The sequence below is a fragment of the Hemiscyllium ocellatum genome, unplaced genomic scaffold (assembly GCF_020745735.1).
Source record: "Hemiscyllium ocellatum isolate sHemOce1 unplaced genomic scaffold, sHemOce1.pat.X.cur. scaffold_3679_pat_ctg1, whole genome shotgun sequence".
Taxonomy (NCBI): Eukaryota; Metazoa; Chordata; class Chondrichthyes; order Orectolobiformes; family Hemiscylliidae; genus Hemiscyllium; species Hemiscyllium ocellatum.
Window position 1 is genome coordinate 11,591 of NW_026868560.1, and position 26,029 is coordinate 37,619.

A 26,029-nucleotide genomic window follows, 5' to 3' on the forward strand; every position below is an offset into this window, starting at 1 on the left:
GATCTCGTTGTACTGCCCCTTTATCCAATTTGACTCCATTTAGGTAGTAATCTGCCTTCCTGTTCTTGCCACCAAAGTGGATAACCATACATTTATCCACACTAAACTGCATCTGCCATGCATCTGACCACTTACCTAACCTGTCCAGGTCACCCTGTAATCTCCGAACATCCTCCTCACATTTCACCCTAACACCCAGCTTATTATCATCAGCAAATTTGCTAATGTTATTGCTAATACCATCTTCTATATCATTAACATATATTGTAAAAAGCTGCGGTCCTGGCACTGATCCCTGCGGTACCCCACTGGTCACTGTCTGCCATTCCAAAATAGAGCCGTTTATCACTACTCTTTGTTTCCTATCAGCCAACCAACCTTCAATCCAAGTTAGTACCTTGCCCCCAATACCATGCGCCCTAATTTTGCTCACTAACCTCCTATGTGGGACTTTATCAAAAGCTTTCTGAAAGTCCAGGTACATTACATCCACTGGATCTCCCTCGTCCATCTTCAGGGTTACATCCTCAAAAAAACTCCAGAAGATTAGTCAAGCACGATTTCCCCTTCATAAATCCATGCTGACTCTGACCTATCCTGTTACTACTATCCAGATGTGCCATAATTTCATCCTTTATAATAGACTCCAGCATCTTTCCCACCACTGAGGTCAGACTAACTGGTCTATAATTTCCTGCTTTCTCTCTCCTACCTTTCTTAAAAATTGGTATAACATTGGCCACCCTCCAATCCGCAGGAACTGATCCTGAATCTATCGAAATCTGGAAAATAATCACCAACGCATCCATGATTTCCCGAGCTACCTCCTTCAGTCCCCTGGGATGTAGACCATCAGGCCCCAGGGACTTATCAACCTTCAGACCTAACAGTCTCTCCAACACCAATTCCTGGCAAATATAAATTCCCTTCAGTTCAGGTCCTTCAGCCACTGTTACCTCTGGGAGATTGCTTGTGTCTTCCCCAGTGAACACAGATCTGAAGTACCAATTCAATTCTTCTGCCATTTCTTTGTTCCCTGTAATATATTCCCCTGTTTCTGTCTTCAAGGGCCCAATTTTAGTCTTAACCATTTTTTTCCCTTTCACATACCTAAAAAAGCTTTTACTATCCTCCATTATATTATTGGCCAGTTTACCTTCGTACCTCATTTTTTCTCTGCGTATTTCCTTCTTAGTAATCCTCTGTTGTTCTTTAAAAGCTTCCCAGTCCTCAGTTTTCCCACTTATCTTTGCTATGTTATATTTTTTCTCTTTTAACTTTATATGTTTCTTAACTTCCCTCGCCAGCCACAGCCACCCATGCCTCCTCCTGGGATCTTTCTTCCTTTTTGGAATGAACTGATCCTGCATCTTCTGCATTATACACAGAAATATCCACCATTGTTCCTCCACTGTCATCCCTGCTAAGGTATTGCACCGTTGGACTTTGGCCAGCTCCTCCCTCATAGCTCCATAGTTCCCTTTATTACAGTGAGTATCATTAACTGACTGTGAGGCTATGTATCCTTAAATGTGGCTCTGCTTGTGTTAAATGTATTTACTCTCAGAACTTGATATGATTTAATCAGCAACTCAGAATACTAAGGAATAAATTCGTTTTTGTGTACCCAGCCCTTTGTTGTCCAACAGAAATATGGTTTCACTGAACCACTTGGTCAAAAGCTCCTGATGACAGCCAGGTTAACCCTTCGCCCAGATAGGTACTAAGCCAGCTCATGTCCAGCCAGAGAAAACTGACAGAGGTACTGAGAACACCGCGACAATTTCACTTCCATTTTATTCAGAGAAATACATAAAATATATAGAGCCCAGAGAACAATGGAACAGACCTATCTTACACAGATACAATATCCACACAGAGAGACATGAACACATTGCATTCCTGGTGAAAAACAGGAACGAAGAAAGAGGAAGTCCCATTCAGTATTGGGAAGGACTGGATGGCAGCATTCCAGGAAACCGTCTGTGGGTGACTGTGGAAGAACAGTAGTCAGGCTCCATCCCATGCTGCAAGCTACAAGAGACCCTCAGGAAGAGTGCAGGAACCTGTTGAATGAGTTATAGGCTGACTCCAAGTCAAACAGCATCTGTCGCACCTGGGTGTCATCCAATTCATCCGATGCTGACATTCCACTGAGCTTCTGTAACCTGCAAGTCATCAGAATACTGTAAGATCCCATTTCTCTGTCAACCGATGCTGAGTAACAGATTACTCAGGGTACCTAGCTTGCTCTCTCATCACTACCCACAGCGTTGTATCAATCCCAACTCATTCAATTACATTTTAATCAAGTCTCACATGACAGGGACTTGTAGAAAATTAAGGCACATATGACTGATGGTAATTATCTGCACAGGCTGAGCACTAGTTAACAGCTAGGAAACAGGGTGGGAATGCATAGGTCATCTTCTGAGTGGGAAGTTAAAAATCCCACAACACCAGGTTATAGTCCAACAGGTTTATTTGGAAGCACTAGCTTTCGGAGCACTGCTCCTACACAACTACCTAATGAAGGAGCAGCGCTCCAAAAGCTAGTGCTTCAAATAAACCTGTTGGACTATAACCTGGTGTTGTGGGATTTTTAAACTTTGTCCACCCCAGTCGAACACCAGCATCTGTAAGTTCTAAGTGGAAGGCAGTGACGAGCGAGGTATTGAGTTTTACAACATGGAAACAGGCCCAGTCAGTCCACACTGGACATCAAGCACCTATCTTCTCACATCCCATTCCACTTGGTCTGTTGCCATGTACAGTGTCGTGTTTCACATTCCAAGTGTTTGAAGGTTCCCACCTCTCACATCCTTTTAGACGGTGAGCTCCAGGTTCTCGCCACCTTTGGGTCCAAGCTTGTTTTGGCAAATCTTCTCTAAACCTCCTGTTCTTTACCTTAAGTCTACGCCTTTGGTTCTTGACTCCTGTACTAAAGCAGGGGGTTTTCCCTATCTACCCTGTCTACGTTCCTCAGAACTTTGTACACCTCGATCAGATTCCCCCTTAGCCTTCTCTGTCAAAGAGAAATAATCCCAACCTGTCGAGTCTCTCTTCAAAGCGGATCACTCCAGCCTCTGTACCCTTTCCAGCACAATCACATCCTTCCTATAGGGTGGTGACCAGAACTGCAGACAGTGCCGAACTTATGTTATACACAGCTCCATCATAACATCCTGCAACACACTTAAAGGCAGGTATTGTGTGCGTCCTCTTTAACCACCTTATCTAGCTGTCCTGCTGTCTTCAAGGATTTATGGACATGCACACCAAGGTACTGGAGTGAAAGTACCTCTCTACTTTCCAGGCCTCTACACTGTCCCAAAATGCATCATCACACTTCTCAAAATTAAATTCCATTTGCACTGTTCAACACATCTGGTCAGCCCATCAAAGGCTACATTTGAAGGCAATCCTCCTCATTATGTCCCACCCAGCAACTTTCATCCCATCTGCAGACTGACTGATCATATCGCTTACATTCATATCGAGACCATCAATATACACAAAGTAAGGCAAGCAACCCAGCTCCAAACGGTGGGGCACTCCACTGGATACAGACTTCTCATCACAAAAACACCCTTTCACCATCACCCTCGACTTCCTGCCACTAAATCAATTTTGGATCCAATTTGCTAAATTTCCCTGGATCCCCTGGGCTCTTACTTTGTTGGCCCAGTCTCCCATGCAAGACTTTGTCAAAAGCCTTACCAAACTCCAGGCAGATTATCTCAACTACACTACCCTGAACTACACACAAAATCACCTCAAAATATCAACCAAATATTTGTTGGACATGATTTTCCCCTGACAAAGTCTTGCTGACTATCCCTTGATTAATCCTGCGCCCTTAGAATTTTTTCCAATCATTTCTCTGATTCGCTTGTCTATTATAGGGTTAGAGTCATGGTGCTGGAAAAACACAGCAGGTCAGGCAGCATCTGAGGAGCAGGAGAATCAATGTTTCGGGCATGAGCCCTTCTTCAGGAATCACTTTCGCCGATTATAGGGTTAGGTTTCGATCATCTCTAATCCTAAGTTCCCTTCTTGAATAACTGTACCAAATTAGCTGTCCTCCAGTTCTCTGGCACCTCTCCCATGGCCAGGCAGGATTTGAAAATTAAGGTCAGTGCTTCTGCACTCCACAGCAGCCTTGGATACATCTCAGCTGGGTATTTATAACTCCAGTGTCCTTCTCCAGAGAGAATACAGATGCAAAAGAATCACTTTGAACTTCACTTCTTCCAGCTCCACACTTAGGTTGCAACACTGGTCACTAATGGACCCTACTGCTATTACACCTAATATGATTGTCAACTACCTCCTTTATCCTTTCTGTCACAGGCCATTGTTTGATCTTCACTCTCCCCATTTCTTTGTTAAGGAACCGGTCGGTGTGTCTCTAGGGCTTCCAGCACTTCGTACCCACATTCAGCTTCCTTTTTTCCACTTTAGTAATTGGCAGTCAGGGTTCTCTGGACTTGTTAATCCTAAACTAACTTCCCCCCACTCACCCCAGAGCCCTGTATTAATCCCCAAACTAATCCCACTGCCCCACTCTCTGCCCATAGCCCTGTATCAATCCCCAAACTAATCCCACTGCCCCACTCTCTGCCCATAGCCCTGTATCAATCCCCAAACTAATCCCACTGCCCCACTCCCTCCCCATAGCCCTGTATCTATCCCCAAACTAATCCCACTGCCCCACTCTCTGCCCATAGCCCGGTGTCAATCCCTAAACTAATCCCACTGCCCCACTCTCTGCCCATAGCCCTGTATCTATCCCCAAATTCATCCCACTGCCCCGCTGTCTCCCCATAGCCCTGTATCTATCCCCAAACTAATCCCACTGCCCCACTCTCTCCCCATAGCCCTGTATCTATCCCCAAACTCAACCCACTGTCCCGCTCTCCCCATAGCCCTGTATCAATCCCCAGACTAATCCCACTGCCACACACTCTCTCCGTAGCCCCGTACCTATCCTGTGCCTTGCTCTCCTGCCCCTCTATCTTCCTCTGCCTGAATTATTTATCCCATTTTGTCCTGAAATAATGGTATCATCTATCTGCGATCTTGCATTCTATCCTCCAATGTCCCGGGTATAAGTGTGTTTCTCACCATTGTTCTGCTCCGGTTCTCAATGACCACTTTACATGGAAGCTCATCTCGTTGACTTCCTGTCAAATATTCACATCACCAAAACTCACCACTGGCCAACTTTCTCCTTTCCTTCAAAATCCGCAGGCAGATTACTCATCCGATTCATGGTTTCCATCAACTCCCGGAGATCAGGCTGGATCTGGGGAAAGAGTTGTGTTGAGGAGGGTTGTTGTGTTATATTCCTCTCCTTCCTCACATCCCTGTGATAACGTTCAGGCTGACACTATCCACCACAGTCTGCTCCTTGGTCACACTTCAGTTGCTCAGTTCTACATGAGGCCAGGAGCTGGTGGCCCTGACAAGCACCAACCGGGTGTCAGTGAACAGGTTAGTTCACTGTCTCCTGATCGCACTGTTGGTGACATCTTCTATTGCTTCCTGATGATCGAGAGTAGAGCGATGGGGCCAGGTTGGATTTGTCCTGATCTGCGTGTGGAGGTTATAACAGGAGGATTTTCCACATTGTTCTGGAACAGTTTGGCTGGGGGAACAGCAAGTTCTGGAACCTAAGTAGTATTGCCAGGACATTGTTAGAGACCACAGTCTTTTACAGTATGCACAGTTTTCTTAATATCATGTGGAGTAAACAGGGATTTCTAAACGGGCATCTGTGATGGATCATCGACTCAGCACTTCTGGCTGAGGGCTTGCTGTGAAAGCTTCAGCCTTCTGTTTGGCACTGACGGGTTGGACTTTTCCACCACTGTGGATGGGGGGATTTTCAAGCCCCCACCTCCAGTAAGTTGTTTAATTGTCCACTCCCATTTATGACTGGATGTGACAGGACTGTGGAGTTTAGATCTGATCCATTGTGTGGGATCGCGTAGCACTGCCTATCACTTGCTGCTTATCCCGTCTGGATGATCACCAGGCTGACATCTCATTGTCAGTAAAGCCTGGTACTGTTCCTGCAGTCAGGCCTTGCCATCTCCCTAAACCACATGCCTCATTCTGTCCCCTCCCAGCTCACGGTTTTTTCATGCCCCCACCCAGTGCTGTATGACAGTATTCCTGGTGCTCTGGCTCCATATTGCTGTGACTGTATCATTCCGAACATATCCCCGTAGCTCTCAGTACCTTGTATAGGAACAGCAGCTTCTTACCTCATCCATGGCTCGGATCTCAAGTCGGAGTTTATCCATGACAGTGATGAACAGCTGTGAAGAGATGGGAAGTGACAGAGTGAGTGTGACGAGAGGGAGACGGAGTGAGAGAGTATGGCCAGCAGTGACTGATGGTTCAGGGCGGCCTCACCGAAACAATATCAGCAATGCACCGGTTCAAGTTGCCTTTGTCATCTTTGATTGTGATTGGACGATCCTCCTTAATCCTCTCCATCGCCAATGGACAATCCAACTGGAAAACAGGATGTGAAACATTAATGCAGTCCAACTCCTCCTAACTCCCCCTTCAAATCAGACCCCCATCTCCTGCCCATTCTGCCAAGTCCCTCTCACCACCCCCCTTCCCAGACCAGCACCACCCCTCCTCACCCCCTCTCAACACCCCCCTTCCCCAGCCCATCTCCCCTCCTCACCCCCTCTCAACACCCCCCTTCCCCAGCCCAGCTCCCCTCCTCACCCCCTCTCAACACCCCCCTTCCCCAGCCCAGCTCCCCTCCTCACCCCCTCTCAACAATCCTCTTCCCCAGCCCAGCTCCTCCCCCCCCCACCAACCCTGCCCACTGGCCTCCCCTCCACACCCCATCTCACCCACCCCCCCTTTCCCCAGCCCAACTCCCCTCCTCACCCCCTCTCACCCACCCCCCCTTTCCCCAGCCCAACTCCCCTCCACGCTCCCTCTCACCCACCCTCCCTTTCCCCAGCCCAGTTTCTCCCCGCCTCACCCTGCCCACTGGCCTCCACCCCTCCCACCTCCCCCAATCCAGCTCCTCCCCCCCACCGTGCCCACTGTTCTCCCCTCCTCACCCCCTCTCACCACCCCATTCCCCAGCCCAAGTCTCCCCCTCACCACACTCCCCCTCCCCCAGCCCAACTCCCCTCCTCGCCCCCTCTCACCACCCCCCTTCCCCAGCACAGCTCCCCTCCTCACCCCCTCTCACCACGCCCCCTCACCCCGCCCACTGGTCTCCCCTCCTCACCCCCTTTCACCAACCCCCTTCCCCAGCCCAGCTGCACCCCCTCATCCCCCCTTCCCCAGCCCAGCTGCCCCCCCTCGCCCCCCCTTCCCCAGCCCAGCTGCCCCCCCTCACCCTCCCCTTCCCCAGCCCAGCTGCCCCCCCCCACCAGCCCAGCTTCCCCCGCCCCACCCCGCCCACTGGTCTCCCCTCCTCGCCCCCTCTCACCACCCCCCTTTCCCAGCCCAGCTGCCCTCCTCACCCCACCCACTGGCCTCCCCATCTCACCCCCTTTCCCTAGCCCAGCTCCCCTCCTCACCCCCTCCCCAAACCACAATTCCCTCCCACACCACTGCCTCAAGCCCCATTCCTGACCAACAATGCCCCCCGTAACCTCACGCTGACCTGCTTACTTACCCTGTATCTTCTGCAGAACTCATCAATGGTGCTGATATCGGAGCCCTGGACCTGTTTGAATGCTGCTTTGTACTGAACCAGCAGGCGTGAGCAGGCTGCTGTGTACCTGTGAACAGTGAGCACAGTGAGGAGGATAAACCAGATTCACAATCATTGCTCCCTGCACCACCTCCCTCGTGATCACACTCACCCCTGTACAATGTCGCTTGGACACCATTCCCCTGCTAACAACACTCTCACACACCCAGAGCAACGGAGCTCAGCCCTCTCTTCCTGTGGCCTCCCTTTCTCCATTCAGCCCTTGGCTGTCATTCCCTGTCCTGTCCTGTCCTGCCCTCCCCTCCCTGGCAGGTTCCACCTACTCCTCCTTTCCCCAGCCCCAGGAGATAGACACCCTCCCCTACCCCCAGGTACAGACACACTATTCTGCACCACATCAGGTTACAGAGCTCCATCCTCAGCCCACTCCCAGGGGACAGACCCCCTTCTCCACTCCTGTCCCAGGAAGAGACACACTCTCTCTCCGTGCCACCCCACCCCACCCCCCCCCAACTTCTAACAGCAGCCAGCCTGAGCCTGTCCATGACTCCATACTCACTCAGTTGGAGTGACACAATCCTTGATGTAGGTTTTCTCCAGTGCCTGCAATGTCTTCACCACAGCAAACAGTTCAGCCATGTTATCAAACCTGGGTTCGAGACATAAGGTTAACAACAGGAATACACACATCCCAGACATGTCTGTAGTTTATACAATTCCTGTAAACAGAACCCTGTCACTGTGGTGCGTACACATCCTGGAACACAATCTCATTTTACTATCGGTTGTACCTGCCACCTTCTCCTTCAAAATTTTTCGTTTATTCTTTGAAGCTGTGTCAGATATGAAGGTTTGGGAAGAGGTGGAACAGAACTGTTGACACAATGAACGTAACAGTCCCCAAACTAATCCCATTGCCCTGCGCTCTCCCCCAGCACTGTATCAATCCCCAAACTAACCCCACTGCCCCACTCTCTCCCCATAGCCCTGTATCAATCCCCAAACTAACCCCACTGCCCCACTCTCTCCCCATAGCCCTGTATCAATCCCTAAACTAACCCCACTGCCCCACTCTCTCCCCATAGCCCTGTATCAATCCCCAAACTAACCCCACTGCCCCACTCTCTCCCCATAGCCCTGTATCAATCCCCAAACTAACCCCACTGCCCCACTCTCTCCCCACAGCCCTGTATCAATCCCCAAACTAACCCCACTGCCCCACTCTCTCCCCATAGCCCTGTATCAATCCACTAATCAATATTATTATTGGTAAAAGAGCAGGTTGCAGTCATATTCTGTCATCCTAAAATTCTCCTAAATCTCAGACCATATGCATAAGCCTCCTCCTTGGTGCACTGCAATCTTTAACTTCCTTTCTTAGCCACAGATGACTCACCTTTCCTGTTGAGTTTCTCAGCCTTAACAAGAAAGGTTTTTCTTAAATAAACCCTGTATTAATTTTACAAATGGCAGCTAATTTTAGACTGCCATTGTGTCTTTTGGCACATTTTCCTCAACTGACCACTGCTTTTCATAGTTTCCTTTGTTTTAATTGAAAACCTAGTTTTAGACTGAGGTTTTCATATGTAAATGGTAAATTCCGACATACTATGGTCACTCTTCCCCAAGGGTTCATTTACAAGTTATTAATTAGCCCCTTACTGCATATTACAAGATCAAAAGTAGTCTGTCTTTCTACAGCAGTGCTGAAGAACGAGTTTGGCAACACATACCCTCCTAGCCATTCAAACCGACAATCCCAGATGGAATATTAAAAATACTCACTTTTCCCGCTCTCTGGCATTTTTGTACAATTTGACTTCCTGAAATATATTAGAGTTAGAATTCAATGAGGTAGAACAGGAATCTGTCAGACACTGTACAAGCATAAAACTTTTAACACTATATTTTCAAATCAGACACACAGCCAGATAGGACCTGAAACTCCAGCACCCGCACTGTTTAAATGCGAGTAACCTTAGCCACTGGGAAACTCACATCTCCTTCTCTGAAAGGTGAATATAACAGCAGACACATCTTCCTGCCTCACCATGGGGAACTGAGGCATTGAAACACAACTCAAACTCAAAATACTGAAATTAACATTGGTGAAGTTGTGGATATTGAAGAAAGTTGTCAAAGGGTACAGCAGAATAGACGTCAGTTGGAAATTTGGCCAGAGAAATATATCTTGGGAAGTCAAGGGAAAGACAGAAGTATACAGTAAATGGCAGGACTCTGAGAAACACTAACTTAGAGAGGGATCTTGGTTTGCAAGTCCACAGCCCGCTGAAATTGGCAATACAAGTGGATAAGGTGGTAAAGACGACATACAGCATGCTTGTCTTTAGGGTGAGGTTTCTAAATTCTTGGAAGAGCAGAGTCTGATTAGAACAAGTCAACATGGATTTAGTAAGGGGAGGTCGTGTCTGACAAACCTGTTGGAATTCTTTGAAGAGGTGACAAGTAGGTTAGACCAGGGAAACCCAGTGGATGTGGTCTATCTAGACTTCCAAAAGGCCTTTGATAAGGTGCCACACGGGAGGCTGCTGAGCAAGGTGAGGGCCCATGGTGTTCGAGGTGAGCTACTGGTATGGATTGAGGATTGGCTGTCTGACAGAAGGCAGAGAGTTGGGATAAAAGGTTCTTTTTCGGAATGGCAGCCGGTGACAAACGGTGTCCCGCAGGGTTCAGTGTTGGGAACGCAGCTGTTCGCATTATATATTAATGATCTGGATGAAGGGACTGGGGGCATTCTAGCGAAGTTTGCCGATGATACGAAGTTAGGTGGACAGGCAGGTTGTACTGAGGAAGTGGGGAGGCTGCAGAAGGATCTAGACAGTTTGGGAGAGTGGTCCAGGAAATGGCTGATGGAATTCAATGTGAGCAAATGCGAGGTCTTGCACTTTGGAAAAAAGAATACAAGCATGGACTACTTTCTAAATGGTGAGAAAATTCATAAAGCCAAAGTACAAAGGGATCTGGGAGTGCTAGTCGAGGATTCTCTGAAGGTAAACATGCAGGTTGAGTCCGTGATTAAGAAAGCGAATGCAATGTTGTCACTTATCTACTGAGTTGTGCTACTGAGACTTTATAAAGCTCTGGTTAGGCCCCATTTGGAATACTGTATCCAGTTTTGGTCCCCACACCTCAGGAAGGACATACTGGCACTGGAGCGTGTCCAGCGGAGATTCACACGGATGATCCCGGGAATGGTAGGTCTAACATACGAGGAATGGCTGAGGATCCTGGGATTGTATTAATTGGAGTTTAGAAGATTAAGGGGAGATCTAATAGAAACTTGCAAGATAATACATGGCTTGGAAAGGGTGGATGCTAGGAAATTGTTTCCGTTAGGCGAGGAGACTAGGACCCGTTGACAAAGCCTTAGAATTAGAGGGGGTCAATTCAGAACAGAAATGCAGAGACATTTCTTCAGCCAGAGAGTGGTGGGCCTGTGGAATTCATTGCCGCAGAGTGCAGTGGAGGCCGGGACGCTAAATGCCTTCAAGGAATTAAGGGCTACGGGGAGAATGCAGGTAAGTGGAGTTGAAATGCCCATCAGCCATGATTGAATGGCGGAGTGGACTCGATGGGCCGAATGGCCTTACTTCCACTCCTATGTCTTATGGTCTTATGTCTTCATTCGCAACCTTGAGTATAAAGTTGGCTTGGAGAAAGTGAGGACTGCAGATGCTGGAGATTAGAGTCGAGATTGTGGTGTAGGAAAGCACAGCAGGTCAGACATCATCAGAGGTGCAGGAGAATTGACATTTCAGGCATAAGCCCTCATTCCTGATGAAAGGATTATGCCTGAAATGTGACTTACCTGCTCCTCGGATGCTGCCTGACCTGCTGCGCTTTTCCAGCCCCACACTCTTGACTATAAAGTTGGCAAGTCATGTTGCAGCTTAGTTACGCCACATTTGCCCCATGGCAAGGATGTAGAGGCTTTGGAGAGGATGCAGAAGAGGTTTACCAGGATGTTGCCTGTTTGGAGGATATCAGCTATGAGGAGAAACTGGACAAATTTGGCTTGTTTTCACTTGAACTTCAGAAAACTGAGGGGCAACCTGATGGAGGTTTACAAGACTTTGACAGCATGGACAGGATGGATAGCCAGAGTACTTTCTCCAGGATAGAAATGATTATTTACAAAGGGACCTAGGTTAAAGGGAAAAGGGGAAAATTTAAAGGAGATGTGAAGGACAAGTTGTTTTACACAGAGGGTGGCAAGTGCCTGGAATATGCTACCAGAGGAGGTGGTGGAGGCAGATACAATAGTAACATTTAAGAGGCATCTTGTCAGATACATGAATAGGCAGGGAATAGAGGGACACAGCACATACAAGTGGATAATTCCCCAGGACCTGATCAGGTGTACCCAAGGACTCTGTGGGAAGCTAGGGAAGTGATTGCTGGGCCTCTTACTGAGATATTTGCATCATCGATAGTTACAGGTGAGTGCCAGAAGACTGGAGGTTGACTAACGTGGTGCCACTGTTTAAGAAAGGCGGTAAGGACAAGCCAGGGAACTATAGACCGGTGAGCCTGACCTCGGTGGTGGAAAGTTGTCGGAGGGAATCCTGAGGGACAGGATGTACACATATTTGGAAAGGCAAGGACTGATTCGGGATAGTCAACATGGCTTTGTGCGTGGGAAATCATGTCTCTCAAACTTGATTGAGTTTTTTGAAGAAGTAACAAAGAGGATTAATAAGGGCAGAGTGTTGGTGTGATCTATATGGGCTTCAGTAAGGTGTTTGACAAGGTTCCCCATGGGAGACCGATGAGCAAGGTTAGAACTCATGGAATACAGGGAGAACTAGCCATCTGAATACAGAAATGGCTCAAAGGTAGAAGACAGAGGGTGGTGGTGGAGGGTTGTTTTTCAGACTGGAAGCCTGTGACCAGTGGAATGCCACAAGGATCGGTGCTGGGTTCACTACATTCCATTATTTATATAATGGATTTGGATGTGAGCATAAGAGGAACCGTTAGTGAGTTTGCAGATGACACGAAAATTGGAGGTGTAGTGGACAGCAAAGAGGGTTACCTCAGAGTACAACAGGATCTGGACCAGATGGGCCAATGGGCTGAGAAGTGGCAGATGGAGTTTAATTCAGATAAATGTGAGATGCTGCGTTTTGGGAAAGCAAATCCTAGCAGGATTTATACACTTAATGGTAAGGTCCTAGGGAGTGTTGCTGAACAGAGACCTTGGAGTGCAGGTTCATAGCTCCTTGAAAGTGGAGTTGCAGGTAGATAGGATAGTGAAGGTGGTGTTTGGTATGCTTTCCTTTATTGATCAGAGTATTGAGTACAGGAGTTGGGAGGTCATGTTGCGGTTGTACAGGACATTGGACTTTTGGAATATTGCATGCAATTCTGGTCTCCTTCCTATCGGAAATATGTTGTGAAACTTGAAAGGGTTCAGAAAAGATTTACAAGGATGTTGCCAGGGTTGGAGGATTTGAGATACAGGGAGAGGCTGAACAGGCTGGGGCTGTTTTCCCTGGAGCGTCGGAGGCTGAGGGGTGACCTTACAGAGGTTTATAAAATCATGAGGGGCTTGAATAGGATAAACAGCCAAAGTATTTTCCCTGGGTAGGGGGAGTCAAGAACTAGAGGACAATAGGTTTAGGGTGAGAGGGGAAAGATATAAAAGAGACCAAAGGGGCAACTTTTTCACACAGAGGGTGGTATGTGTATGGAATGAGCTGCCAGAGGAAGTGCTGGAGGCTGGTACAATTGCAACATTTAAGAGGCATCTGGATGGGTATATGAATAGGAAGAGTTTGGAGGGATATGGGCCGGGTGCTGGTAGGTGGGATTAGATTGGGTTGGGATATCCGGTTGGCATGGACGGGTTGGACTGAAGGGTCTGTTTCCGTGCTGTACGTCTCTAAGACTGCGTAGAGACAAAAGGTTAATTTGTTTAGAAAGGCATCACACGTGTCTTGCTAGGCAAAGGGCCTGTTCCGATGCTGTACTGTTCCATGTTCTCCAAGACTCAGGGACCTTGCAGTGCATTGTGAATGTTCCATATTCAAATATTAAGACCCTGGCTTTCTCAAAGTGTGAAAGGCCAAAGCACAGCACTTTGAAGTCATGGTAGCTCATATGGTTGGGACAGCCACGTCTGTACATGCTGTTAAATTAGAGGTACCATCAAGAAGCACACCTGAAAAATATCAGCTGCAAACTAATGACAGGTCGTTCTGCTGTAACGTGCTTTTAGTCATGCAAATTCACTGTAACCCAACTGACAAATTGGGGACACTGTTTCCAAAGCATGAATATTTAAAACGTGTGTCAGTTGTAACGCGATTACTCAAGCAACAGTTCAAGTGCTGTTTCTAAAGCCCGATTCTTCCATCACGTGGGGTTGCACAAGAATGCACCATCACCTTCTCGAAGAACTCCCTGTATCCAACCAAACTAAAACACAAGAAACTAAGAAACAGAAGCAGGACAAGGCCATTCAGCTCTTTGAGGTCACTCCACCATTAATGAGATCATCGATGATTAGATTGGGTTGGATTCGATTCCCTAGAGTGTGGAAGCAGGCTCTTTGGCTCAACAAGTCCACACTGACCTTCCGAAGAGGAACCCACCCAGACCCATTCCCCTATAGTTACCCCTGACTAATGCAGCGAACACTACGGGCAATTTAGCATGGCCAAATCACCTGACCTGCACATCTTTGGACTGTGGGAAGAAACCTGTGGAAGAACAAATAAGAATGTGGAATACAGGGTTAATGGTAGGGTTCTTAGTCAGGTGGAGGAGCAGAGGGATCTTGGAGTCTATGTACATAGATCTTTGAAAGTTGCCACTCAGGTGGATAGAGCTTGTAAGAAGGCCTATGGTGTATTAGCGTTCATCAGCAGAGGGATTGAATTCAAGAGTCGTGAAGTGATGTTGCAGCTGTATAGGACCTTGGTAAGGCCACATTTGGAGTACTGTGTGCAGTTCTGGTCGCCTCACTTTAGGAAAGATGTGGAAGCTTTGGAGAGGGTGCAGAGAAGATTTACCAGGATGTTGCCTGGAATGGAGAATAGGTCGTACGAGGACAGGTTGAGTGTTCTCGGCCTTTTCTCGTTGGAACGGCGAAGGATGAGGGGTGACTTGATAGAGGTTTATAAGATGATCAGAGGAATAGATAGAGTAGACAGTCAGAAACTTTTTCCCCGGGTACAACAGAGTGTTACAAGGGGACATAAATTTAAGGTGAAGGGTGGAAGGTATAGGGGAGATGTCAGGGGTGGGTTCTTTACCCAGAGAGTGGTGGGGGCATGGAATGCGCTGCCCGTGGCAGTGGTAGAGTCAGAATCATTGACGACCTTTAAGCGGCAATTGGATAGGTACATGGATGGGTGCTTAATCTAGGATAGATGTTCGGCACAACATCGTGGGCCGAAGGGCCTGTTCTGTGCTGTATTGTTCTATGTTCTAAACCAGAGCACCCGGAGGAAACCCACACAGACACTGGGAGAACGTGCAAACTCCACACAGTCAGTTGCCCATACTTCAGCACCATTTTCCTGCTCTTTCCATGGATTCCTTGATGTTTTTAATATGCAGAAATCTACCTGACAATTCCCCACTGAGTGAAGGAATTCTTCCTCACCTCAGTCTGTACCAAGCTCTCTAATTCTAGAGTCTACAACCTGTGGAAACATTCTTTCTGCATCCATGCTAAACTTCTACAACATCCCCCATTCTCCAGAGAATAAAGGCCCAACCTCTTCTCCCAGGACAGGACCCCGGGCAGTGCCTCTCCTGTCTCTCACACTTGAATGTACCCGTTACCATTACCCCATCTGGTCACAACCTTTGCTGCACTGTCCCTCCTCCTGACAGTGGGGACCCCCTGCTCCAAATAGTATGTGCCCAGCAAAAGCCCTTCCTCAGCCCAACAATTCACCTTCCCCCACAGACCGTTCGTTGACTCCCCTCTCGATCGTTTCTCACCTCGTACAGTTCTGGCTTGTTCCCTTGACCTGAAATAATAAAAGAAAGATAAAAAGAGCAGAGATTAAATCTGGAACCAGCCAGCAGTGAGATCTCTTGGGGAGATGATCTGTGTGTTCACTACCTGTTGGGGGAATAAGTTGATGATTGCACAATGTCTCACACCATTTGTGACTCTTCAGATACTGGAGCAGGCCGTGTGCAAACACAAGGCGGCCAGGTAAATGTACAATGCAAACAAGTGTGAGGTGATGAATCTTTCCAGAACAACTCTGAAAGACAACATGGGAAGGGGGTATAGTTCCAAAGCAGGTGAAGTACAAAGGGAGCTGGGAGTATATGTCACAGATCCTTTAAGACAGCAGGACAGGTGAAGACAGCTATTAATAAAGCAGACAGTGTCCTTGGCTTTATTAAAAGAGGCAGAGAGTACAAGAGCAAGGAGGTGATGTTGAATGTATACAAGATACATGTTAAGATCTCCGGTGGAGTATTGTGTAAGTTTGTATAAGGCCCCACATTATCAGAAAGATGTGAATTCATTGGGGCAAGTAGAAAGCCATTTACAAGAATGGTTCCAAGAATGGGAAACTTTAGTGATGGGAATTGATTGATGAAGTTGTGATTGTTCTCCCTGGGGAGAAGGCTGAGGGGCCATCTGAAAGAGCTTTTCAAAATCACGTGTGGATTGGACACAGTCGATCATGCAAACACAGTGAGTGGTTCTGGAATGGAATGGGCTGCCTTCAAATGTGGTGAAGGCAGGTTCCCTTGAGACATTCGAGAAGGTGCTGGATGATTATTTGAATTGAAAGAATACGTGAGAGTATGGGGAAAGGCAGAAAATTGGCAGCAGGTAATGCTGCTTGTTTGAAGAGCTGGTGCAGATCCAATGGGCTGAACAGTCTCCTTCTGAATTGCAATTATTGTGAGAATTTGAGACTCTCCAAAGCTTTAACTATCATAAAGATGCGAGTCAGGAGTATGATGCAATACTCTCCACTGGTCTGGATGACTCTGAAGGTCTGCCACCATCCAGAACAAAGCAGCCTGCCTGATTGGAACCACAACCACAACCACAACCTTCAACATTTACTCCCTCCACCACTGACCTTAAGGGCAACTAGGGATGGACAGTCAGTAGGCCCAGCCAATGACGCCCAATCTCGTCAATGAGTGTAACACCGAGTTGTTGTCCACCATCCCACTATTTGGGGCCTGCTTAAAGACAATGGCTGAGAGCAAGATAATGACAGGGACAAAAAGGTGCTAGCAATGACCACGCCCGAGATGGCAACAACAATAAAACCAAAGTCTCACCTCCAACAGTAGGATTTGCTGCGATGCCTTGAAACATTTTATTGAAAACTGTCAGTGGGAGGTTCTGTAAAGCTGCTCCAGATAAAAAGAAATATCAAGAAAAATAGTGCCGAAAATACAAAAAATGAAGGAGAAAATTAACATCCATTTTGAGAGGTAAGGTTTGATCAGGGATAGTCAGCATGGCTTTGTCAGAGGGACGTCATACCAAACAAATGTGGTGGTGGTTTTTGAGGAGATAACCAAGTGTTTGGATGAGGGGAGGGCAGTTGATGCAGATTGTATGGATTTCAGCAAGGACCTTTGACAAGGTCCCACGTGGGAAACTGATAAAGCTGGGAAAAGCTCATGGGATCCAGGGGAACTTGGCAAATGGATCCAAAAATCGGTTTCGTGACATGAGAGCGCTTTTGGGGAGGGGGAGGGGCCTAGACAATAGGTAAATTTATGCATGACATAAAGATTAGTGACGAATTTCAAAGTACCAGAGGGAGTTTGGGCATTTGTCCACAGATCCCAGAAGTGGCAGAACAGGTCACTAGGATAGTTAAGAAGGCACAAGGGACACTTGCCTTTATCAGTGACGACTTAGATTATAAATGCAAAAGGTGATGTTGGACCTCTGGTTAGACCACAGCAGGACTACTGTGTACAGTTCTGGTCATCACACGACAGGGAGGATATGGTCGGACTGGAGGTGCAGAGGGATTTCACCAGGACTTTGCTGGATAAGCTTGGGGTGTTTTTTATGGGTCAGAGAAAGCTGGGGGGGTAACCTGATAGATTATGGGTGGCATGGTGGCACAGTGGTTAAGCACTGCTGCCTTACAGTGCCAGAGACCCAGGTTCAATTCCCACCTCGGGTGACTGTCTGTGTGGAGTTTGCACATTCTCCCCGTGTCTGCGTGGGTTTCCTCCCACAGTCCAAAAATGTGCAGGTTAGGTGAATTGGCCATGCTAAATTGCCCGTAGTGTTAGGTGCAGGGGAAAGGGTCTGGGTGGGTTGCGCTTCGGCAGGGCGGTGTGGACTTGTGGGGCCGGAGGGCCTGTTTCCACACTGTAAGTAATCTAATCAAATTATGAGGGCATAGACAGGGTGGATAGAAACCAGCTAGTCTTCTTTTCTTGAACTATTTTATCCTTCCTTAGAATCGTGGGTGTTGCTGGTAAGATCAGCAATCATTGCCCAGCCCTAATTACCCAAAGGGTAGTTCAGAGCCAACCACATTGCTGTGGGTGTGCCGTGACACGTAGGTCAGACCAGGTAAGGGTGGCAGTTTCCTTCCTGATAGGACGTTAGTGGACCAGGATGGTTTTTCCCAGATAACTGGCGATGGATTCATGTCATTAGTAGACCCTTATTATAGATTTTAAAAATGGATTTCAAATTCCATCATCCATCATGGTGGGGTTTGAACGTGGCTTTCTGAATGATCAGTCGAGCAATAATAGAGAGAGGTAATTGGGTTAAGCAAATGCTCAATGGAGGAGGCATAATTTTGAAGTTAAAGGCAGTAGAATTAGTAGGGAATTAAACAAAATTCTTCTCACTCAGAAGGTGGTTTCATATCTGGAATGCACTGCTTGGGAGGATAGTTAAAGTGATAAACCACAGTGTTTAAAAAATACCTGGAGAAACACTTGAGTACATCATTTCCACAGGGTAAGGGAGTGCAAACCGAGAGGGGAAAGATTCAAAGGGGATCGGCGCAACAACCTTTTCACCTAGAGGGTGAAATTACAAGGACAACATTTAAAAGATATTTGAACAGGTACACGAACAGGGAATGTTTATAGGGATATAGGCCAAACACATCCAGAGGGGTCTACTTCAGTTCAGGAAACCTAGTCAGCATGAACAAAATGAGAGGACACTGCGCTGTTGTAAAATCAATACAGGTAATTATGCTATAAGGCACGTTTCCTCAACATGTATTCACCATAACACAACTTACAAGCTATTTATAAAATAGGTGACATTATTTATAAAATGCAAACTTTTAAAGGTGTGTTGGCCAAAACGCAATTACATCGCCAACACTTTAAGCACACTTACTAAAGTGTGATTTTGCTATAATAAGGGAAGCACAATAATTTAACCACTGCATTACAGAAGAACTGACTGCACTGAGGGACGCCGCACTGTCAGAGGGTCAGTGCTGAGGGAGTGCCGCACTGTCGGGGGTCAGTGCTGAGGGAGTGCCGCACTGTCGGGGGGTCAGTGCTGAGGGAGTGCCGCACTGTCGGGGGGTCAGTGCTGAGGGAGTGCCGCACTGTCGGGGGGTCAGTGCTGAGGGAGTGCCGCACTGTCGGGGGTCGGTGCTGAGGGAGTGCCGCACTGTCGGAGGGTCAGTGCTGAGGGAGTGCCGCACTGTCGGGGGGTCAGTGCTGAGGGAGTGCCGCACTGTCGGGGGGTCAGTGCTGAGGGAGTGCCGCACTGTCGGGGGGTCAGTGCTGAGGGAGTGCCGCACTGTCGGGGGGTCAGTGCTGAGGAGTGCCGCACTGTCGGGGGGTCAGTGCTGAGGGAGTGCCGCACTGTCGGAGGGTCAGTGCTGAGGGAGTGCCGCACTGTCGGAGGGTCAGTGCTGAGGGAGTGCCGCACTGTCGGAGGGTCAGTGCTGAGGGAGTGCCGCACTGTCGGAGGGTCAGTGCTGAGGGAGTGCCGCACTGTCGGAGGGTCAGTGCTGAGGGAGTGCCGCACTGTCGGAGGGTCAGTGCTGAGGGAGTGCCGCACTGTCGGAGGGTCAGTGCTGAGGGAGTGCCGCACTGTCGGAGGGTCGGTGCTGAGGGAGTGCCGCACTGTCGGAGGGTCGGTGCTGAGGGAGTGCCGCACTGTCGGAGGGTCGGTGCTGAGGGAGTGCCGCACTGTCGGAGGGTCGGTGCTGAGGGAGTGCCGCACTGTCGGGGGGTCGGTGCTGAGGGAGCGCCGCACCGTCGGGGGGTCGGTGCTGAGGGAGCGCCGCACTGTCGGGGGGTCGGTGCTGAGGGAGCGCCGCACTGTCGGGGGGTCGGTGCTGAGGGAGCGCCGCACTGTCGGGGGGTCGGTGCTGAGGGAGCGCCGCACTGTCGGGGGTCGGTGCTGAGGGAGCGCCGCACTGTCGGGGGCCGGTGCTGAGGGAGTGCCGCACTGTCGGAGGGCCAGTGCTGAGGAGTGGGCATTGTCGGAGAATCAGTGCTGAGGGAGTGCCGCACTGTCGGAGGGCCAGTGCTGAGGAGTGGGCATTGTCGGAGAATCAGTGCTGAGGGAGCGCTGCACTGTCGAGGGTCAGTGCTGAGGGAGTGGGCACTGTCGGAGGGTCAGTGCTGAGGGAGTGCCGCACTGTCGGAGGGTCAGTGCTGAGGGAGTGCCGCACTGTCGGAGGGTCAGTGCTGAGGGAGTGCCGCACTGTCGGAGGGTCAGTGCTGAGGGAGTGCCGCACTGTCGGAGGGTCAGTGCTGAGGGAGTGCCGCACTGTCGGAGGGTCAGTGCTGAGGGAGTGCCGCACTGTCGGAGGGTCAGTGCTGAGGGAGTGCCGCACTGTCGGAGGGTCAGTGCTGAGGGAGTGCCGCACTGTCGGAGGGTCAGTGCTGAGGGAGTGCCGCACTGTCGGAGGGTCAGTGCTGAGGGAGTGCCGCACTGTCGGAGGGTCGGGGCTGAGGGAGTGCCGCACTGTCGGAGGGTCGGTGCTGAGGGAGTGCCGCACTGTCGGAGGGTCGGTGCTGAGGGAGTGCCGCACTGTCGGGGGTCGGTGCTGAGGGAGTGCCGCACTGTCGGAGGGTCAGTGCTGAGGGAGTGCCGCACTGTCGGAGGGTCAGTGCTGAGGGAGTGCCGCACTGTCGGAGGGTCAGTGCTGAGGGAGTGCCGCACTGTCGGAGGGCCAGTGCTGAGGAGTGGGCATTGTCGGAGAATCAGTGCTGAGGGAGCGCTGCACTGTCGGAGGGTCAGTGCTGAGGGAGTGGGCACTGTCGGAGGGTCAGTGCTGAGGGAGTGCCGCACTGTCGGAGGGTCAGTGCTGAGGGAGTGCCGCACTGTCGGAGGGTCAGTGCTGAGGGAGTGCCGCACTGTCGGAGGGTCAGTGCTGAGGGAGTGCCGCACTGTCGGAGGGTCAGTGCTGAGGGAGTGCCGCACTGTCGGAGGGTCAGTGCTGAGGGAGTGCCGCACTGTCGGAGGGTCAGTGCTGAGGGAGTGCCGCACTGTCGGAGGGTCGGTGCTGAGGGAGTGCCGCACTGTCGGAGGGTCGGTGCTGAGGGAGTGCCGCACTGTCGGAGGGTCAGTGCTGAGGGAGTGCCGCACTGTCGGAGGGTCGGTGCTGAGGGAGTGCCGCACTGTCGGAGGGTCGGTGCTGAGGGAGCGCCGCACTGTCGGAGGGTCGGTGCTGAGGGAGCGCCGCACTGTCGGGGGTCGGTGCTGAGGGAGCGCCGCACTGTCGGGGGTCGGTGCTGAGGGAGCGCCGCACTGTCGGGGGGTCGGTGCTGAGGGAGCGCCGCACTGTCGGGGGGTCGATGCTGAGGGAGCGCCGCACTGTCGGGGGGTCGGTGCTGAGGGAGCGCCGCACTGTCGGGGGGTCAGTGCTGAGGGAGCGCCGCACTGTCGGAGGGTCAGTGCTGAGGGAGCGCCGCACTGTCGGAGGGTCAGTGCTGAGGGAGTGTGCCCTGTCAGAGGGTCAGTGCTGAGGGAGTGCCGCACTGTCAGAGGGTCAGCGCTGAGGGAGCGCCGCACTGTCAGAGGGTCAGCGCTGAGGAGTGGGCATTGTCGGAGAATCAGTGCTGAGGGAGTGGACACTGTCGGAGGGTCAGTGCTGAGGGAGTGGGCACTGTCGGAGGGTCAGTGCTGAGGGAGTGCCGCACTGTCGGAGGGTCAGTGCTGAGGGAGTGCCGCACTGTCGGAGGGTCAGTGCTGAGGGAGTGCCGCACTGTCGGAGGGTCAGTGCTGAGGGAGTGCCGCACTGTCGGAGGGTCAGTGCTGAGGGAGTGCCGCACTGTCGGAGGGTCAGTGCTGAGGGAGTGTGCCCTGTCAGAGGGTCAGTGCTGAGGGAGTGCCGCACTGTCAGAGGGTCAGCGCTGAGGGAGCGCCGCACTGTCAGAGGGTCAGCGCTGAGGAGTGGGCATTGTCGGAGAATCAGTGCTGAGGGAGTGCCGCACTGTCGGAGGGTCGGTGCTGAGGGAGTGCCGCACTGTCGGAGGGTCGGTGCTGAGGGAGTGCCGCACTGTCGGGGGGTCGGTGCTGAGGGAGTGCCGCACTGTCGGGGGGTCGGTGCTGAGGGAGTGCCGCACTGTCGGAGGGTCAGTGCCGAGGGAGTGCCGCACTGTCGGAGGGTCAGTGCCGAGGGAGTGCCGCACTGTCGGAGGGTCAGTGCCGAGGGAGTGCCGCACTGTCGGAGGGTCAGTGCCGAGGGAGGCCGCACTGTCGGAGGGTCAGTGCCGAGGGAGGGCCGCACTGTCGGAGGGTCAGTGCCGAGGGAGCGCCGCACTGTCGGAGGGTCAGTGCCGAGGGAGCGCCGCACTGTCGAGGGTCAGTGCCGAGGGAGCGCCGCACTGTCGGAGGGTCAGTGCCGAGGGAGCGCCGCACTGTCGGAGGGTCAGTGCCGAGGGAGCGCCGCACTGTCGGAGGGTCAGTGCCGAGGGAGCGCCGCACTGTCGGAGGGTCAGTGCCGAGGGAGTGTGCCCTGTCAGAGGGTCAGTGCTGAGGGAGTGCCGCACTGTCAGAGGGTCAGTGCTGAGGGAGTGCCACACTGTCAGAGGGTCAGTGCTGAGGGAGCGCCGCACTGTCGGAGGGTCAGTGCTGAGGGAGTGCCGCACTGTCAGAGGGTCAGTGCTGAGGGAGTGTGCCCTGTCAGAGGGTCAGTGCTGAGGGAGTGCCGCACTGTCAGAGGGTCAGCGCTGAGGGAGTGCCGCACTGTCAGAGGGTCAGCGCTGAGGAGTGGGCATTGTCGGAGAATCAGCGCCGAGGGAGTGGACACTGTCGGAGGGTCAGTGCCGAGGGAGTGCCGCACTGTCGGAGGGTCAGTGCCGAGGGAGTGCCGCACTGTCGGAGGGTCAGTGCCGAGGGAGTGCCGCACTGTCGGAGGGTCAGTGCCGAGGGAGTGCCGCACTGTCGGAGGGTCAGTGCCGAGGGAGTGCCGCACTGTCGGAGGGTCAGTGCCGAGGGAGCGCCGCACTGTCGGAGGTCAGTGCCGAGGGAGCGCCGCACTGTCGGAGGGTCAGTGCCGAGGGAGCGCCGCACTGTCGGAGGGTCAGTGCCGAGGGAGCGCCGCACTGTCGGAGGGTCAGTGCCGAGGGAGCGCCGCACTGTCGGAGGGTCAGTGCCGAGGGAGCGCCGCACTGTCGGAGGGTCAGTGCCGAGGGAGCGCCGCACTGTCGGAGGGTCAGTGCCGAGGGAGCGCCGCACTGTCGGAGGGTCAGTGCCGAGGGAGCGCCGCACTGTCGGAGGGTCAGTGCCGAGGGAGCGCCGCACTGTCGGAGGGTCAGTGCCGAGGGAGCGCCGCACTGTCGGAGGGTCAGTGCCGAGGGAGCGCCGCACTGTCGGAGGGTCAGTGCCGAGGGAGCGCCGCACTGTCGGAGGGTCAGTGCCGAGGGAGCGCCGCACTGTCGGAGGGTCAGTGCCGAGGGAGCGCCGCACTGTCGGAGGGTCAGTGCCGAGGGAGCGCCGCACTGTCGGAGGGTCAGTGCCGAGGGAGCGCCGCACTGTCGGAGGGTCAGTGTTGAGGGAGTGCCGCACTGTCGGAGGGTCAGTGTTGAGGGAGTGCCGCACTGTCGGAGGGTCAGTGCTGAGGGAGTGCCGCACTGTCGGAGGGTCAGTGCTGAGGGAGTGCCGCACTGTCAGAGGGTCAGTGTTGAGGGAGTGCCGCACGGTCGGGGGGTCAGTGCCGAGGGAGTGCCGCACTGTCGGGGGGTCAGTGCCGAGGGAGTGCCGCACTGTCGGGGGGTCAGTGCCGAGGGAGTGCCGCACTGTCGGGGGGTCAGTGTTGAGGGAGCGCCGCACTGTCGGAGGGTCAGTGCCGAGGGAGCGCCGCACTGTCGGAGGGTCAGTGTTGAGGGAGTGCCGCACTGTCGGAGGGTCAGTGTTGAGGGAGTGCCGCACGGTCGGGGGGTCAGTGCCGAGGGAGTGCCGCACTGTCGGGGGTCAGTGCCGAGGGAGTGCCGCACTGTCGGGGGTCAGTGCCGAGGGAGTGCCGCACTGTCGGGGGTCAGTGCCGAGGGAGTGCCGCACTGTCGGGGGGTCAGTGCCGAGGGAGTGCCGCACTGTCGGGGGGTCAGTGTTGAGGGAGTGCCGCACTGTCGGGGGTCAGTGCTGAGGGAGTGGGCACTGTCGGGGGGTCAGTGTTGAGGGAGTGCCGCACTGTCGGGGGGTCAGTGTTGAGGGAGTGCCGCACTGTCGGGGGGTCAGTGCCGAGGGAGTGCCGCACTGTCGGAGGGTCAGTGCCGAGGGAGCGCCGCACTGTCGGAGGGTCAGTGTTGAGGGAGTGCCGCACTGTCGGAGGGTCAGTGTTGAGGGAGTGCCGCACTGTCGGAGGGTCAGTGCTGAGGGAGTGCCGCACTGTCGGAGGGTCAGTGCTGAGGGAGTGGGCACTGTCGGGGGGTCAGTGTTGAGGGAGTGCCGCACTGTCGGGGGGTCAGTGTTGAGGGAGTGCCGCACTGTCGGGGGGTCAGTGCCGAGGGAGTGCCGCACTGTCGGAGGGTCAGTGCTGAGGGAGTGCCGCACTGTCAGAGGGTCAGTGTTGAGGGAGTGCCGCACGGTCGGGGGGTCAGTGCCGAGGGAGTGCCGCACTGTCGGGGGGTCAGTGCCGAGGGAGTGCCGCACTGTCGGGGGGTCAGTGCTGAGGGAGTGGGCACTGTCGGGGGGTCAGTGTTGAGGGAGTGGGCACCGTCGGGGGGTCAGTGTTGAGGGAGTGCCGCACTGTCGGGGGTCAGTGCTGAGGAGTGCCGCACTGTCGGGGGTCAGTGCTGAGGGAGTGCCGCACTGTCGGAGGTCAGTGCTGAGGGAGTGCCGCACTGTCGGGGGGTCAGTGCTGAGGGAGTGGGCGCTGTCAGAGGGTCAGTGCTGAGGGAGTGCCGCACTGTCGGGGGGTCAGTGCTGAGGGAGTGCTGCACTGTCGGGGGTCAGTGCTGAGGGAGTGCCGCACTGTCGGAGGGTCAGTGCTGAGGGAGTGCCGCACTGTCGGGGGGTCAGTGCTGAGGAGTGCCGCACTGTCGGGGGGTCAGTGCTGAGGGAGTGCCGCACTGTCGGGGGTCAGTGCTGAGGGAGTGCCGCACTGTCGGAGGGTCAGTGCTGAGGGAGTGCCGCACTGTCGGGGGTCAGTGCTGAGGGAGTGCCGCACTGTCGGGGGGTCAGTGCTGAGGGAGTGCCGCACTGTCGGGGGGTCAGTGCTGAGGGAGTGCCGCACTGTCGGAGGGTCCAGTGCTGAGGGAGTGCCGCACTGTCGGGGGGTCAGTGCTGAGGGAGTGGGCGCTGTCAGAGGGTCAGTGCTGAGGGAGTGCCGCACTGTCGGGGGGTCAGTGCTGAGGGAGTGCTGCACTGTCGGGGGGTCAGTGCTGAGGGAGTGCCGCACTGTCGGAGGGTCAGTGCTGAGGGAGTGCCGCACTGTCGGGGGGTCAGTGCCGGTTGAGTTTAGGCCCGGACCTGAGCCTGTATTCCCGGGGAGTGGAGCGGCCCATCAGTGACCCACAGCCTCGCGCCGAGTTTACCGCCTTACTCTGGGTGCCGGTCTTTCTGTCACGGTGTGTGCCTCTCACCCTCACCCTCTCTGTTACGGTGTGTGTCTCTGTTTGTGTCTCTCACCCTCTGTCTCTGTCTCGCTTCCGCTCCCCGTTTGTGATCCTCCAGAAACAGCGCCACCACGCGGACCAGAGCCCCGCCTCTTCCCGGACACCTGACCCCAAACCCCGCCCCTTACAAACCCCGCCCCTTCATTCCCCTCAAACCCCGCCCCTTACAAACCCCGCCCCTTCATTCCCCTCAAACCCCGCCCCTTACAAACCCCGCCCCTTCATTCCCCTCAAACCCCGCCCCTTACAAACCCCGCCCCTTCATTCCCCTCAAACCCCGCCCCT

The 26,029-nt window shown here is 52.8% G+C and overlaps 1 protein-coding gene across 3 annotated transcripts; it reads right to left on the reverse strand.

Moving 5' to 3' along the window:
* Positions 1-1,778: 1,778 nt before the first annotated feature.
* vps28 (VPS28 subunit of ESCRT-I) lies at positions 1,779-25,841 on the reverse strand. 3 transcript variants are annotated; one of them, XM_060823149.1, is made up of 10 exons: positions 25,758-25,841; positions 17,000-17,071; positions 15,680-15,708; positions 9,488-9,525; positions 8,262-8,351; positions 7,664-7,769; positions 6,424-6,525; positions 6,273-6,326; positions 5,217-5,308; positions 1,779-2,168 (listed from the first exon to the last, which is right to left on the reverse strand). In XM_060823149.1, the coding sequence occupies exons 2-10, from the start codon at positions 17,034-17,036 to the stop codon at positions 2,048-2,050; spliced, it is 669 nt and encodes a 222-aa protein (XP_060679132.1). In that variant the 5' UTR covers positions 17,037-17,071; positions 25,758-25,841; the 3' UTR covers positions 1,779-2,047. The 3 variants fall into 3 exon arrangements, with proteins under 3 accessions (XP_060679132.1, XP_060679133.1, XP_060679131.1); XM_060823150.1 differs by having other exon boundaries at positions 25,718-25,841; XM_060823148.1 differs by having other exon boundaries at positions 25,672-25,806.
* Positions 25,842-26,029: the final 188 nt, after the last annotated feature.